This window comes from Pteronotus mesoamericanus, unplaced genomic scaffold (assembly GCF_021234165.1).
Source record: "Pteronotus mesoamericanus isolate MK-2021 breed Mesoamerican mustached bat unplaced genomic scaffold, CSHL_Meso_final contig_68, whole genome shotgun sequence".
NCBI classification, from domain to species: domain Eukaryota; kingdom Metazoa; phylum Chordata; class Mammalia; order Chiroptera; family Mormoopidae; genus Pteronotus; species Pteronotus mesoamericanus.
The window spans coordinates 31,215,117-31,230,524 of NW_026555234.1; the positions used below are offsets into that span (position 1 = coordinate 31,215,117).

The 15,408-nt window shown below is 43.8% G+C and overlaps 1 protein-coding gene across 1 annotated transcript in view; it reads right to left on the minus strand.

Moving 5' to 3' along the window:
* Window positions 1-15,408, minus strand: part of SCFD2 (sec1 family domain containing 2) — a 314,405-nt gene that overhangs the window by 28,236 nt on the left and 270,761 nt on the right. The window contains exon 6 of the mRNA XM_054582159.1: window positions 12,575-12,720. Within this exon, the coding sequence (XP_054438134.1) occupies window positions 12,575-12,720 (146 nt within the window). The remainder of the gene's footprint in view (window positions 1-12,574; window positions 12,721-15,408) is intronic.

Here is a 15,408-nt window from a genome sequence, read left to right on the forward strand (position 1 = left end):
GGCATAGGCAGCTGTGGCTTGCCTCTCTGCACAACCACATCAAAATTACAAATAAAATATAAAACAACAAACACTCAGAACCATCAGAAATTGAATTGAATGGAAGTCTGACAACTACAGAATTAAAGAAACCACATCCACCAAAACTGGTAGGAGGGGTGCAGACACAGAAAGTCTGGTCCCTCATCCACTTCTTGTGGATAAAACTTTGGGAGGGATATCTTGAAGCTAAGGAATCCCAGCCCTACAACAGGCCCTGGAGCCCAGGGTTCCAGTGCTGGGAGGATAAGTCCCCACAAATTCTGGCTGTAAAAACCAGCAGTTAAGCTGGTGGAAAAAACTTCTGGAGCTTCAAGCAGTTCCTCTTAAAGAACCCACACATGGACTAACCTACTCAGACTCATTCCTTCTGGGCTCCAGCACTGGGGTAGCAGCTTGAAAGGCACCAGTGGCATAAAGAGAGGAACTGAAGTATCTGGCATCAAGGTGAGCAGAGGCCATTGTCCCTTTTCTAAACCTTCCCCCCAAAGAGCTGGCAAGCTGGTGCCATATCTGAGACTCCATCAACCTGGATAACACTGTTTGCCCCAATTGGAGATCCCCAGAGACTCCATCCCACCCAACTTACAGGTCCACCCAGCTGCTTTTCCATATGAAAGGCTGGTCTTGGCTCATGCTTCATATCTTCCTAAATCCTATCAAATAAGCAACAGCTGGCCTCAGCAAGCCCCAGGCCTGGCACTAGCAGCAGCCAGCCTAGATTCACAGTTAGGCTTTGCCTGGTGATCTCCAAGCCCAGCACAAGTAGCAGCATCTCAGATGGCTCTTTAGCTTAGGCAGGGCGGGCCAGAACAAAACACAGGAAGGGGCTGACCTTGGCCTCCACCACCTGGGAAACCCCAGGGCCTTCACACCCAGTGGACAGCTACAGACCATGTTGGAATATGACCATCCTGCCCCTGCACAGCTGATACTCCACAGAGGGTGGAGGTTGGTAATTGGTCACAACCAATCCTTTAGCTGACTTGTCTGGGTAAATCCCTCCCATTGATCTGCCAACAGCAAACAAGGCTCAACTACTCAGGGAACTCAGTTCACATGAAGAACAGATCTCAAGTATCCAGCTTAGGTGATAGGGGAGGCTGTGTCACTGGTCCCTACAGGACACCTACTACATTAGGCGATGCGACCAAGACACAGAGTCAAAGCAGTTCTACCTAATACATAGAAACAAACACAGGGAGGCTGCCAAATGAGGAGACAAAGAAACATGGTCCAAAAGAAAGAACAGATCAAAACTCCAGAAAAAGAACTAAATGAAATGGAGATAAGCAATGTATCAGGTTTCAAAATACTGGTTATAAGATGCTCAAGGAGCTTAGTGAGGACCTCACAGTATAAAAAAGATGCAGTCAGAAATGAAGGAATATACTAATTTAAATAAAGAACAATTTACAGGGAAACAACAGTAGAATGAATGAAGCTGAAATTCAGATCGATCATTTGTAACATAAGGAAGCAAAAAACAACCTATGAGAACAACAAGAAGAAAAAAGAATGCAAAAAAATTAGGATAGTATAAGCAGTCTCTGGGGCAACTTCAAGAGGTTCAATATTCACATCATAGGCATGCCAGAAGGAGAAGAGAAAGCAAAAAATGGTAAATCTATTTGAAAAAATAATGAAAGAAAATTTCGCTAATTCAGTGAAGGAAATAGACATGCAAGTCCAGGAAGCACAGAGTCTTAAACAAGATGGATGCCAAGAAGCCCACTCCAAGACATATCATAATTAAGATGCCAAAGGTTAAAGATAAAGAAAAGTAACAGGAGAAAAGCAGTTAGTTACCTACAGGGGAGTTCCCATAAGACTGTCAGCTGATTTCTCAAAGGAAACTTGGCAGGCTAGAAGGGACTGGCAAGAAGTGTTCAAAAATCATGAAAAGCAGGGACCTACAGCCAAGAATACTCTATCCAGTAAAGATATCATTTAGAATCAAAGGGCAAATAAAGAGCTCCCCAGACAAGAAAAAAACCAAAGGAGTTTATCATCACCAAACCATTATTATACGAAATGTTAAAGAGACTTATTTAATAAAAAGAAGATAAAAACTATGAAGAAAAAAATGACAAAAAATACAATTCTATCAACAATTTAATCTAAAAAAAACCCACCAAACCAAACTAAGTAAACAAGAACAGAGACAGAATCACGGATAGAGAGAGCATTTTGATGGTTTCCTTATGGGAGAGGGGTGGGGGTGAATGGGTGAAGAGGGGAGGGGATGAACAAGAATAAATAGGTAGTTACAGAACAGCCATGCGGATGTAAAGTTCAGTGTAGGAAACGGAGTAGCCAACGAACTTATACGCATGACCCATGGACATGAACAATGGTGAGGGGAATTGTCTGAGGGAGTGGAGGGTGCTGTGTGGAGGGGGGGGAGGGGGAAAATCAGGACAACTGTAATAGCATAATCAATAAATATAATAAAAAGAAAAGAGGGACAGAGTATGCCCTTCAACCTATAAAAACAACCAAAAAGTTGTTGCTTTCCATTGGCGGCACCTCCTGCAAGAAGGGAGAGTAGCGACCCTGGGAAGAGCCCAACAGGAACAAGGGGGTTCTGTAATCCAGCTAAAACACCACATGCAGCACCGACTCCATTGCAAGGCACCGGGCACCAGAAGTGACACAGGGCTCCCGAGCCCCAGTGTAGCCTGGGGAGGCAGGGGAAAGGGGCGTGGAGGCCTTAGGGATCGCACTCTCTCCCTTGCTCCACTCTCAGCTAAGCTCTGGGGAAGGAAGTGCCAGGAGACAGTGCCCACAGAGCTTGGGTTCCCCTTGCCGAGTGAGCAGAGATTCGGAAGTGCTATCCCTTAAGCGCCTTTATTCTTGGGACCTTGCAGTCATTGCATGTTATTGAGGGAAGGCTGTAAATCTTTTTCATTTTATTTTATTTTTTACTGTATATAGGTAACATTTATTTGGAATGAGGACAGAAACCACAATTTAAATACACAAAAGTAACAGATAAACACGTGACATAATTGAGAAAAAATAACTAATGCTTTTAACTGCCTGGCATACCTCTGTAATACTCATTTCTTATATTTCTGGGCTGTGTTCCTTCTAATTATCCTTTCACATAGCGACAATCTGAAATACCATCTTCCACAGGGAGATGCGATGGTTTTTAAGCAACTGTCTCCCAGCTTCACACCTGCTCTTCTGTCCTCAGCCCTCTGATGAGGGGCTGAGGCTCAGCAAACACTTGGGCTTTGAACCTGGGTCCCCTGGACTCTGCGAGGTATGAGGGGGAGCCTGGAAGGCAGGAAGAGCAAGAGGAAAACCTGCTAGTCCCTGTTTCCTTGCTGGTCTGCCAGTGTCTCCCCAGCAGTGGCCCCTCACCACATAAGCTGTCCCTTCTCTGGACTTGTAAGTCATAGGATCCAATAAATTATCTTTCTTGTGTAAGCCAGTTTGAGATTTCCTCCCCTATTTTTACTTGTACCCAAAAGCACACTAAATACTCTAAGTATTGTTAATTTGAAATAGATGCCCATAGGTTTTGCCAGTTAAAAATTATATGGAAAAGATCTCTAAATTATTTATCAAAACGGCTAAGCACAGAACTAAGTACCATTGTGCATTTAATGAGGACGATTTGGAAAAGACTTGCTCAGGTACAAAGCAGTACTCATTTTGTGACTTAGCAGACACATTTCTTAGACTTTCTAATAGGGTTTTAATGATGAGAACCCTGGGCTCCTTCTGCTCAGCCACATAGCCTGGATTGCCTTGTGCCCCAAATCATGTCATTGAAATCTGACTGGAATGCACGGCTCTGGCAGTGGCTTCTGAGACGAGAAGCCTCTGACTGTCACGGAGTTTTCTACTCAGTCCGTGGCTACCCACTGCTGAGCAAAGGACCACAGAGAAGGTGGCGATAGAGGAGACGGATGTATGCCCTAGCGCCTGCTCAGAGTTTTCCTCACACGCTAGAAAGGACCAGAGGGGAGACTAGTCGCGAAGTGTGCCTCAGCATTAAGAGGGCACACATAATAACCACAGTAATTTAATTTAACTAATCAAACATTCTCTGCCAGTTCACCTTTTTTGGGGGATGGGTGGGATTAAAAACACAGACTAGTCCATCCTCTTCTTTCCTTGCCAGTCATTTATTTCTACATCCCGTGTGTGTTGGCAGTAGGGGGCTTCTGCTACAGCGCAGCCCCGCCATTCATCTCCTAAGGCCCTGGGACCCCACGCTGAAGCCTTTGCAGCTCATCAGCAGAGGATGAAAGTGTACGGAGGATTTCCAGAGAGACTTTTATGGGCTCAGCCTGAAAGTGATCTGTATCACTCCTACCATAATTCATTGGCCAGAATTAGTCACAAACCCACATTTACCTGCAAGGGAATCTGGAAAATGTGGCCTAAGTGTGCCCAGGAGGAAAAAGAAATGGAGTTTGGGTTTCATTTAGCATTGTCTCTGCCACAGACACACTGTAAAGTCTGGGTTGAAACATTAATATAATTATTTCCTTAACAACTGGCAAGTTGCATGTTTAGGCGAAGTATTATTAAACCCCTTTTCCCTTCTGCATAAGAATTTGACCTTTGGTTAACTTTTTAGCTCTGTTTCCCTGGAAACCTGATAAGGGAAGAATGTCAAACTCCAGCCAGGCAAGATTGCTTATGATAAAAATGACCCCTGCTTGGTAAACTGCATTAGGCTGGGAGAACTATAAATACTGGATGGAAAGCCCGGTCTTTGGGCTTCTCTGAGCACGATGACTCTTGTACAGCTGGCGGAGCTGGGCACATGCCCTGGGAGAATGCTGGAAGCTACACCTGTGGAGTTGTTCCAAAGAAACTGGCTCCTCTAGGGTATGAAGTTTTTAAGCCAGGGAAGTGCTCCCCCCGCACCGCCTTCCCCTGCCACGTGAGTCTAGTTCCTGAACTCCTGAGCTGTCACCTTGGGACCAAACTAAAATAGCTTGTGGATAGCTGTGTGGCCTGCTTCACAGGTGGCCACAAGGACCGCTGCAGGGAAGAAAAGTGTCTGCTGCTTCCCAGGGGCGAGTATGCTCCTGTCCTGGGCAGACTGGTGCCAAGTCGGGGTTATGGCCCAGAGGTGACTTACCCATCAGGCACAGAACACACAGTGCCTGCCTAGGACCCATGAGACTTTTACGGATCCATGAACATGTATTAATTTATTTTAAAATCAGAAGAAAAAGATTAACTTTTAGGTCAAAGAAAATGTTTTGATATACAATAGTATTTTATATATTTATCTCTACACCAATGCAATTGTATGATAAACTTTTTAATAGTTTTTTTATTTTTACGGAGGAAGGGGACCACAGAGGCAAAGCTGCCTAGGGACATGAAAATCATAATGTGACCCTTTATGACTGTCTCCTGTGGTTGCCCAAAGGTTTGTTAGTGTCCAAAGAGACCCCCGATGGGTATTACATGTGAAATTGTTATAGTTTCAAGAATTGATCTTATGCCAGAAACTCTTTTTCATTAAATGGCCAGTATCTCTTCCAGAACAAACTGGGCTTTTAAAAATGCCTACATAAAATACTTATGTCTATGTCCCTGGTTATTCCTTTGTGGTAGAGATAATATGAGATTAGATTTAAAAGTCTTTTATTGACCTGATTCTAGCTCTTCAGGAGAAGTATTGAGTATGGCAGCAGTTTCTAACAGTGTGCATAAGTCAGAGATAATTTTAAGAAACCAGTTTAACTCCAATATCTTCTAGAATTTGGTGCACTATAAAGATGGTCCAGGATATCATTTTCCAAGAAAACCTGAGTTGCTGCCATGACCACATCCCATCAGTGGGGCTGCTGACCTTGGCTTTGCTGGTTGGTGTCACTGCAGCTGGGACTCTCAGCTCTGCTCCTGAAGATGCTTCTCCCATTTCCGCAAAAATGACTCTAAACAACCAACCTCTCAGGAAAACTAGACTTGTAGAGAGAATATTTATTTTTTTCAATCTAAGGCTGTACAGAAAAACATCTGTTCAAAACTGCTCATGGCTTTGACTATTATATGGTTTACTTAGTTTTATTTTTTGCTATCCTAAGAGATTTTTTTTCTCCTTTCATCTTCTTAAAGAAAATGGTTTTGCAGATTAAAAAAGAGTTTCATTTGTCTGTCTGTTCACGAATCTATCCATCCATCCATTTATCCATCACACTATAAGATTACTTCAAAAAAATTTTCAGTATATTTTAGTGATTATTCTATTACAGTTGTCCTAATTTTTCCCCCTTTGCCCCTCTCTGCCCAGTTCCCCCATTCCCTCCAGCAGTACTCCCCTTAGTTCATGTCCATGGGTCATGCATGTAAGTTCTTTGGCTTCTCCATTGCCTACACTGTTCTTAACATCCCCCTGTCTATTCTGTACCTACCCAACTATGCTTCTAAATCCCTATACCTTTTCCCCAATTCTCCCCCTTCCACCTCCCAGCTGATAACCCTCCATGTGATCTCCATATCTATGATTCTACTTCTGTTCTAGGTGTTTGCTTACTTTGTTTTTGTTTTTTAGATTCAGTTGTTGATGGTTGTGAGTTTGTTGTCATTTTACTGTTCACAGTTTTGATCTTCTTTTTCTTAAAAAAGTCCCTTTAACATTTCATATAATAAGGGCTTGGTGATGATGAACTCCTTTAGCTTTACTTTGTCTGGGAAGCACTTTATCTGTCCTTCAATTCTAAATGATAGCTTTGCTGGAGAGAGTAATCTTTGATGGAAGTCCTTGCCTTTCATGACTTCGGATACTCCTCTTCAGCCCCTTCTTGCCTGTAAAGTTTCTTTTGAGACATCTGCTGATAGTCTTATGGGAACTCCTTTGTAGGTAACTCCCTGCCTTTCTCTTGCTGCTTTTAAGAATCTCTCTTTATCTTTAACCTTTTGCATTTTAATTATGATGTGTCTTGGTGTGGACCTCTTTGGGGCCAACTTGTTTGGGACTCTCTGTGCTTCCTGGCCTTGTATGTCTATTTCCTTTGCCAAATTAGGCAAGTTTTTTCATTATTTTTTCAAATGAGTTTTCAATTTCTTGCTCTTCCTCTTCTCCTTCTTGCATCCCTATGATTCAGATGTTGGCACTTTTGGAGACGGCCCAGTGTCTTCTTAAACTCTCCTCATTTTTTTTTTTTTTGAATTCTTGTTTCTTTGTTTTGTTCCAGTTGAATGTTTGTTTCTTCCTTACGTTCTGAATCATTGATTTGAATCCTGGCTTCCTTCCCTTCACTGTTGGTTTCCTGTGAATTTTTCTTTATTTCCCTTAGTAGAGCCTTCATTCCTTCCCTTATGCTTTTGCTGTATTCACTGAGATCTTTGAGCATTCTGACCACCAGTGTTTTGAACTCTGTATCTGATAGGTTGGCGATCTCCTCATTGCTTAATTCTTTTTCTGGGGTTCTGTTCTGTTCTTTCATTTGGGCTATATTTCTCTGTCCTCTGATTTTGGCAACCCCCCTATGTCTAAGTACTAGGTAGAACTGCTTATGATTCTTTTTTAGTGCACCTGTTAAGTCATATGGGGTGGAGCCTTGTGCATTCGCCAGGGCAGGGCAACCATGGCTCCGTGTGTAGGGGAGGGATTGAAGAGGGGACAGTGCCACTGCTGGCTGACTTCTGGGGGCTTGCCTGGGCCTCACCCCATTTCCAGTCATTTCACCCACTTCCTGTAAGTGACTGGCACCCCTTCAGCTGCTTTTCTGGTTGTGGTTCCCAGGATGGGTGGGTTTGCAGGTCTATTGGCAGATTCTTCCTCTGCCCCAGCCCCCACTGGGTTTACAGCCAGAAGTATTGTGGCTTTATTTTTCCCCCAGAGCTGAAGCCCTGCGCACACAAGGTGTCCCCCTGATTTTTAACCACCACATGTGAATGTGGGGCTGCCCGATCTGCCAGCTACCACCTCGCTGCCACTCCACCCCTGGCTCACTGCCACCACACCGAGTCCTCTCCACCCTGACTCCCTGTCTCTGCCCCTCCTACCCATCTGGATGAATATAGCTTCTTTAAATCCTTGGTTGTCAGACTTCTGTACAGTCTGGCTATTTTGCGGGTAATTTTCTGGCAGTTCTGGGTGTTTTTCATTTTTAAGGGAGCTGTGCTCCTTCTTATGGTTGTGCAATGAGGTGAGGCATGCCTACCTACGCCTCCATCTTGACCAGAAGCCTACTTTAAAATTTTTGAGTGTTATTCTTTCAACTTCAATATGAGGAAACCAAAGCCCAAAGCTATTAACTGTTTTGCGTAAGTTCACAAAGGCATTTAGAAGCAGACTAAAGGACAGAGAAAAGTTTCCTAGGCCCCAGTTTAGTCCTGTCTCATGCTGGTTCTTTCAAAATGAACACTAGTAGGTCTGGGGTTAGGTAGATGGAATCAGGAAGAAGAACAGAGTTTAGCACTTGGGAAAGAACAGCTGGTGGCCAGGGCTGGGGACTGTTGACAGAGACTGGGCCTGCAGGCTGTTCAGAGAGCCATATTTCACCAGGCACAAGATGAATCAAGCCTCCTTGGGTACTGCTGGTTCTGAATGCTCTTGTTTAACATGCCAGAGGCACACAAGACAGCAGGCATCTGTGGAAAGTTGTCTCCAGCACAGCACAGCACTTGGAGACCTCTGCCAAAGCAAGTCATGCAAGAGCCATACAATATTTGTTTCTGCAAGGGCTCATAAGCTCCTGGCCCTGAGACATCTGCCTAATATCCTGCTGCTCCTGCTGCTGCTGCTGAGGAACTGCAGCACATCAAACACTGTGGCATTTGGGAAGGAAGTTAAACCTCCCATGAAACTAGAACAGTTGCACTAAGAAATGAAAGCATAGGAAGACTTGCTGCAATAGCAAAATGGGGGCTTAGGTTTCTTTTGGTCATCAGAGTCTAAGAACGAACACAACATTTTCAAACACACTGGTGTCAGCAATCAACCCTCACCATACACAGCAGCTAGCGGGACAGCCAGCTTACAGATGGCTCCCTTTCTGTGTAGCCCATCTCCTTAGCAAAGGAAAAGACAAAGTGCTACAACAGAGAATAAAGAGAAGGCCTGTTTTGTCCTTTACTACAACTTTGTCCTTTACAGCAAATGCTGTATGTCAGCTCCTGTCCTGAGAGCTTTATATGTACTAACTCACCTAATCCTTACAGCATCTGTATAAGGGAGCCACCATGATTAGCTCCTTCTTACAGAGAAGGAACCGGGCACAGGGAGGTGAAGTAACTTGCCCAAGGTAACAGGGATAGGTTAGGGGCAGAGATGGGCTATGAACCCAAAAGCTCGGTGTCTAAAGACTGTTCTATTAACCTCTGTGCTAATCTCCCTCAAACTAAAAATTAAGAACAAAAGAAATACTATTCTGGATAAGACCCATGGTTCAGGATCCATTCATCTACCTACCCACCCACCCACAAAGTGGCAAGCATGAAGCTAGGCTCTGCAGATACCATGGTGAGCAAACACAGATGCTGTCTCCAGCTTTGGTGGTATGTTCTTACAGTTGAGAGCTTCTGGGGCACCTTCTGGGCCCCCATCACCCACTCTCCTGCCTGTGGCAGAAGTGCTGGTTCCCCTAGAGGGCCAGGTCTGTGCTGATGCTCTGGACTCATTTCTGGGAGCTCAGTCTAGATCCCACTCCTCTGGCACTTCCAGAGATTTTATACGCATTTAATTCTTCATATGAAATCATGGTCTCCTTCAAATGACAATAGTGATGTCTGCTTTCTGCATCTGAGCTGTGACAAACACATTTTCCTAAAGGGCTAAAGGATGGGGGTTAAATAAGAGGGGCTCTAGGGCAAACAAAGGAAAGAGGAGTAGCTCTGAGAGGTTGTGTGTGTGTGCATCAGAGCAGGAGAGAGCTGTAGTGGTGGGGGAGGCTGGGCGGGGAGGGGCCTGAGACCCAGGGGAGAGAGCCCAGATCTGCAACACTGCTCAGCACCGGGACAGGAACCCAGGGCCAGACCAGGTCTAGTGTTTTCCCAGGTGTTCTGGGGATACCAGGACATCTTATCTAGCTTCTGTGGAGAAGTAGCATGGAAATAGAAAGAAAGCACACATTTTTCCTGGAGCCACAGGACTGAGGACTAGACTGGGAGAAGAAGTAGATAGAAATTTGCCCAGGCAAGACCTCTATCTTTAAAATTAGATATGACTGGGCTCTTATTCGGGTCTGGACATTTGTCCTTTCCTAAGTACATACACTTGGTGTCCCATCAAATCCTCTGATATGTAATAAAGATATGCATACAAGATACATCCAACAAATATTTATTAAACATTTACTATGTGCATGATACCAGCCTAGTCACTGAGGACATGGCAGTGAACAAACCAGATCCCAATCTCTGTCCTACAGGGCTTACATCTGTGATTTAAAGCTTCTTTAAATTTGAAAAATATTGAAAAACTAAAACATGTAAAATCTACCTACAATTCCAGCAAAATCTTTTTCTTTATCTATGTGAATATATAGCAAGAAGTCAGGGGTCCTCCTGTCCTTCCGATCCCTTCCATCCTTCCCAAGGTAACGATTATAAATGTTTTCCAAAAAGCTTTAAGACTGATTAAATGTACAAACCCATATACTTTTTATCAACATTTTTAAACCAACATAGAATAATGCTTTATAGAATGATCTACAGCGTCATGTTTTTCACCTAATGGATCATGCACCCTGCTGTAGTTAGAATTCTCCAAGAAGCAGAGCCTGAGTCATGGGTTCAAATACAGTCTCTGCTCAGACATTTAGGTCTATCCCTTTCATTTTAATGGTGACACAGCATTTCACTATGTGTCTATGTCACTATTCATTTAATCCCCTCGAAATACACATACATACTGCCCCCCTCCTCCTTGTCCCCACATCCCGCTCACCAGCATTTAGGGCGTATGCAGCAAGGGCCAATGGCCGCAGGACAGGGCTCTGAGATGTGGAGAAATGACAGCGTGGGCAGCAGTGAGATAGAGTCTGGGAGACTTATCATGCCCAAGATTTGTAGCTAATACATGTTTACGTGAAGTCAGCCAAATCGATCATCACAATGATTGTAACAATGAAAAGACCTCATTAATTTAGTGGTTTGTTTTCCCTTTGCCAGCTATAGCAGCGACTTCTTGACATTCTCTGGTATAAATTTCATCACACACCACCAGTTCTCTCGTGTCTTGCAGAACTAGTCCACACCACAGTATGTAAGATAGCTATTTTTTAATGGCAAAACTACATATAATTAATTGTCAGAGTGACTTTATCTGTACGTTGTGGTAGAGATGTTTTTAGATAACTGAATAAAGGATGGGAATTTGTGTTCCTAAACTGAGCGCCAGTTTCTAAGGCCTGCTGTGTCTTCGTTGGTGACATCAGGTGCCTGCCGGCACCATCAATCAGTATCTCTACAGCCTCCATGAGAACTGTGGTACAATGCGGGAGGAGATTTCGTATTGGCTGCAAAGACCTGGCACCTGGCCCTTGTACCCTGTGCGCCTGTGGCAGGTCACTTGGCCTTCCTAGATCTCGGGATAATGATGCCTCTCTGGCCTACCTGTCATGAGAGCCAAAGGAAAACAGAATGCAGGAGGACTCCAAGTATCGGCTACTCTCTGTATGGGAGGAAGAATTTGGGTTTTGCTAGTCTCCAGTGGGTAACCTTTACTCTTGCTAATATGCCCACCTTCAAAAGGCCGCATCCTGAAGCTGAACCCCTCACTACGTCACAGTGGATTTTACTGAAGATTTCATGGGGGAGGTAGAGAAGGTTTCTTCACACACCCCACAGCAAAACTTAATGATCTGTTCCATCAGAAACATCTGTTCTTCCTTGACAGCTCATTTTGGCCACCAGGAACATGAATTCCGCCTCCTGTCTCCTTCTGTCTCCAACAGAGCCACCCAGCCCTGATGGCTCCAGTCTTTCTTCACTCCTTAAGCTTCCCTTTGGGCCTTTCTATGGTTCTTCCCTGCAGAGTTATCACAGAGCAATTACTCCTTTATCCATGGATTCCCATACCATCTTCCTACTCACTAGTCAAACACTGGCTCCCTCTTAGAAAGCAGTGGGGGAATTTTAAATAACAAATGCTTTTGCTATCACAGACTTTTTTTTTTTTTTTCCTATTGCCACAGTACTATTAGGTGATTTTATTATTCTAATTGCTCAAAATGTTTAGGGACTGCTTAGGTCCAGAAACTTGGGAATCATCCAAGGCCATACCTCGTCTGACACCTGAAGTGACTAGGAGCAAAGAAGTGATGGGACTTTCCTCAGGTTATGGACTAAGTCTGACAGGGCCGCAGTTAAAAGCAGCGGCTGTCCCCCACCAGCGCTCATCTCATACACCCAGCCTGCCGTACAAATGAACTGACAGGCTTTCAGACTCAGGGAACCCAGAACTCTGAACTGGAAAGGGACTTCGAGTTCATCTAAAACAAATCCCTCATTTTAGAGACATTAAAATGGAAAATTTTCTGGTAGTTTTTGAATCCTAAAAATGCACCACAGATTAAATGGGTATTTTTAAAACTTAGGTACTTGCCTGGTGGGTATGATTTGCAGGAACATATACAGACTTAAACTGTTTCATGAGATCCCGCGCTCCAGCGATATCCCGAAGCGAAGTAAAGAGCTCGTCCAGGGCAACTTTGGCGAAGTGAAATGTCAGGTTAGTTGAAGAGTCACAGCCTGAAACAATGCAGAGAGATTTTCTTGGGTGAGCAAATCTTTAAATGAAGTTTTAATCATGACAGCTTGAGCTTGATGTAACACAGTTGGGGTTGTTTTTTTTTAACCCTATTTTTCCCCTGGCAGTTCACCAAGTGGGCTGTTTCAATCATCCAGGAGCAATGAAACATATTGAGTATAAATGCCTTTGACAGAACAGAACTCAGAATGGCCTGCGATGGCAGCCACTGGCTTCAATCCCCAGACGGCAGAAGTTTCACAGACAGAAAGCTCCCCTGCATCTACTGTCCTCAGAACTCAGTTCTGAGGCACTGTGAGGAGACATAGGAAAATGCAAGAGAGTGCTGTGATGAACCTCTCTCACTTGAATTCCACCAACAGTTTCCATAAAACAGAATAACAAGGATGAGAAAGATGACAGAGCTCTCTAATAACAGAATGTGCTGGGGTGGGCATCTTTCTAATGTGCTAACAAAACCTACGGCATATTTCAAAAGGCAGCCATTCAAAGTTGACACAATGCAAAGGGGGCTGAATAAGAAGACTGTTTTCAGTGATGATTCTATTTCTTTTATAAACTTATAATAGATGAATTTATTCTCTACCTTGTTAGAAGCTCACTCAAAAGAAATGATTGTGGGTAAGTCAGAAGTTAAGAAAATAGAGAAAGATTCAAGATGGATATTTTTGACTCTCTGAAATACTGCATTAAATCATTAATTCTCACACGACTCACAAGACACAAACTATTACTTTCCTCATTTTAAGGATGAAGGTTAAGTAACACTTCTGTCAGCAGGCACTGTCCTTGCATCTGCTCAGTCACTCTGGACACCACCTGCAGGTGTAGGGGACAGTTCCCCAGGTATTCTGCATCACATCTCATACCTGACATCTCTCTCTCTCTCTTTCTCTCTCTCTCTCTCTCTCTCTGTCATTGTGTCTCTCTTGCTGTCTGAGGGCTTTCTCCAGTTGCAGGAAGCAGGCTTGGCTTTTCGGTGGAGCAGGCTGGGAAGTCAGCACTCACACAAACAACCCAGCGTTCTCATCCCTTGGGAGAACAATTCTGAATTGCGGTGTCCACAGCTTTTCCAAGGGGCCATGGCAGGACTGAGCCTCAGTTGCCTACAACCGTAACTCACTCACTAAGGCCCCTTTTTGGCCTTCTTTCCTCCCTTCCCTGTCTCACTTCCCTACTTCCTGACTGCTTCCTAGAATATCTTTCCAAATACAGTACCTGCACCAAACCCTCGTCTCAGGAAACTGGAGCTTCCACAGCCACTGGATCATGACCCCTTCCTCAGACTCAAGAATCTGCTAAACAGTTCACAGTACTCAGGAAAGCACTTTTCTTTCTATTGCGGGTTTATTACAAAGGTTACAACTCAGAAACAGCCAAATGAAAGAGATGCACAGGGCAAGGTAGAGGGGTGGGTGTATGTGGAGCTTTCATGGCCTCTTTCCCTGCTCCACCTTCCCAGAACCTCAGTGTGTTAATCAACCCAGAAGCTCTTTGAAGCCTATTGTTTAGAGGTTATTATGGAGGTTTCATTACATTGGCATGATCAATCAAGATCCTTGGCCGTTAGTGATTAGCTCAACCTCCTCTCCCCGGAGGTTGTGGGGTGGGCTGAAAGTTCCAACTTCCTAGATGTGTCTTGGTTTTTCTGGTGGCCAGACAGCCCCCATCCTGAAGCTATCTAGGGGCCCCCGGGCATCAGTTATCCCACCAGCATACACGACACTCTCATCGCTCTGGACATTCCAAGGGTTTGCAGGGCTGTGGGGAAGGAACTGGGACGAAGACCAGTAGATATATTTCTTATTGTATCATAAAACTCCTCTGACCAGTCTTTTTCTCCTGGTTTCTAGAAATGTTCAACTCATTGCCATTAAAAAAAAATTCAAGGTCTGGTCAAGCCCAGTGGGAGGAAGCTGCCCTGTGTTCAGTGAACTACAGCAGGTCCAGGCAAGGGAGTCCTTGGAGGGAATTCAGAGAGTTTATGTGAACTCCCCAGAATTCTAGGCCAAACTTTGTGGAAAAAAAAAGTGTCATTTCTCAGGCACAGGTCCAAATCTTCCTCCTTAAAGAGGTTCATAACCAAGACAAATGAGATCCCCAAGTACAGAGGACCTATTACCACACCATGCTCGCCCTCGGCATTGTAGCCCTAGTTGAGATTCATCAGCTTGTGTTTTAGTCAACAATCAACCAGAAGAGATCTGGGGAGGTTAGAGCTGCTCATTCTGTCATGGGCTTCCTACCTTAAACTCTCAGGTTAAGCCATTTAACATATGGGAAATTATATTAATTATATCTAAGTGTTATATATTATGCACTACTCTTTCAATGAAAAAAGGTATGAGAACGTTACTAGTTCTAATACCATGCATGTTTCAATTCCTCTAAAGCACAATTCAGCCAATAGGTTATGTTTTTAAAATTTAAAGTAATTAATTTTCTACAGAACAGAAATATTAATTCAGTTTTTCATATGGTCTATTTCAATTTTTTGAAATAAATATGATGTTCACCCACTAGTGGAATAGAATTACCTATTAGATTATAAATTACTGGAAATTATAGATTATGCATGGGAATTATGGATTATACACTGGAATTAAGCAAATGCTACGTAATTACCAAGAGTTAACTCATCTGCACTGCAGGTTGTTTGACAAAACTGT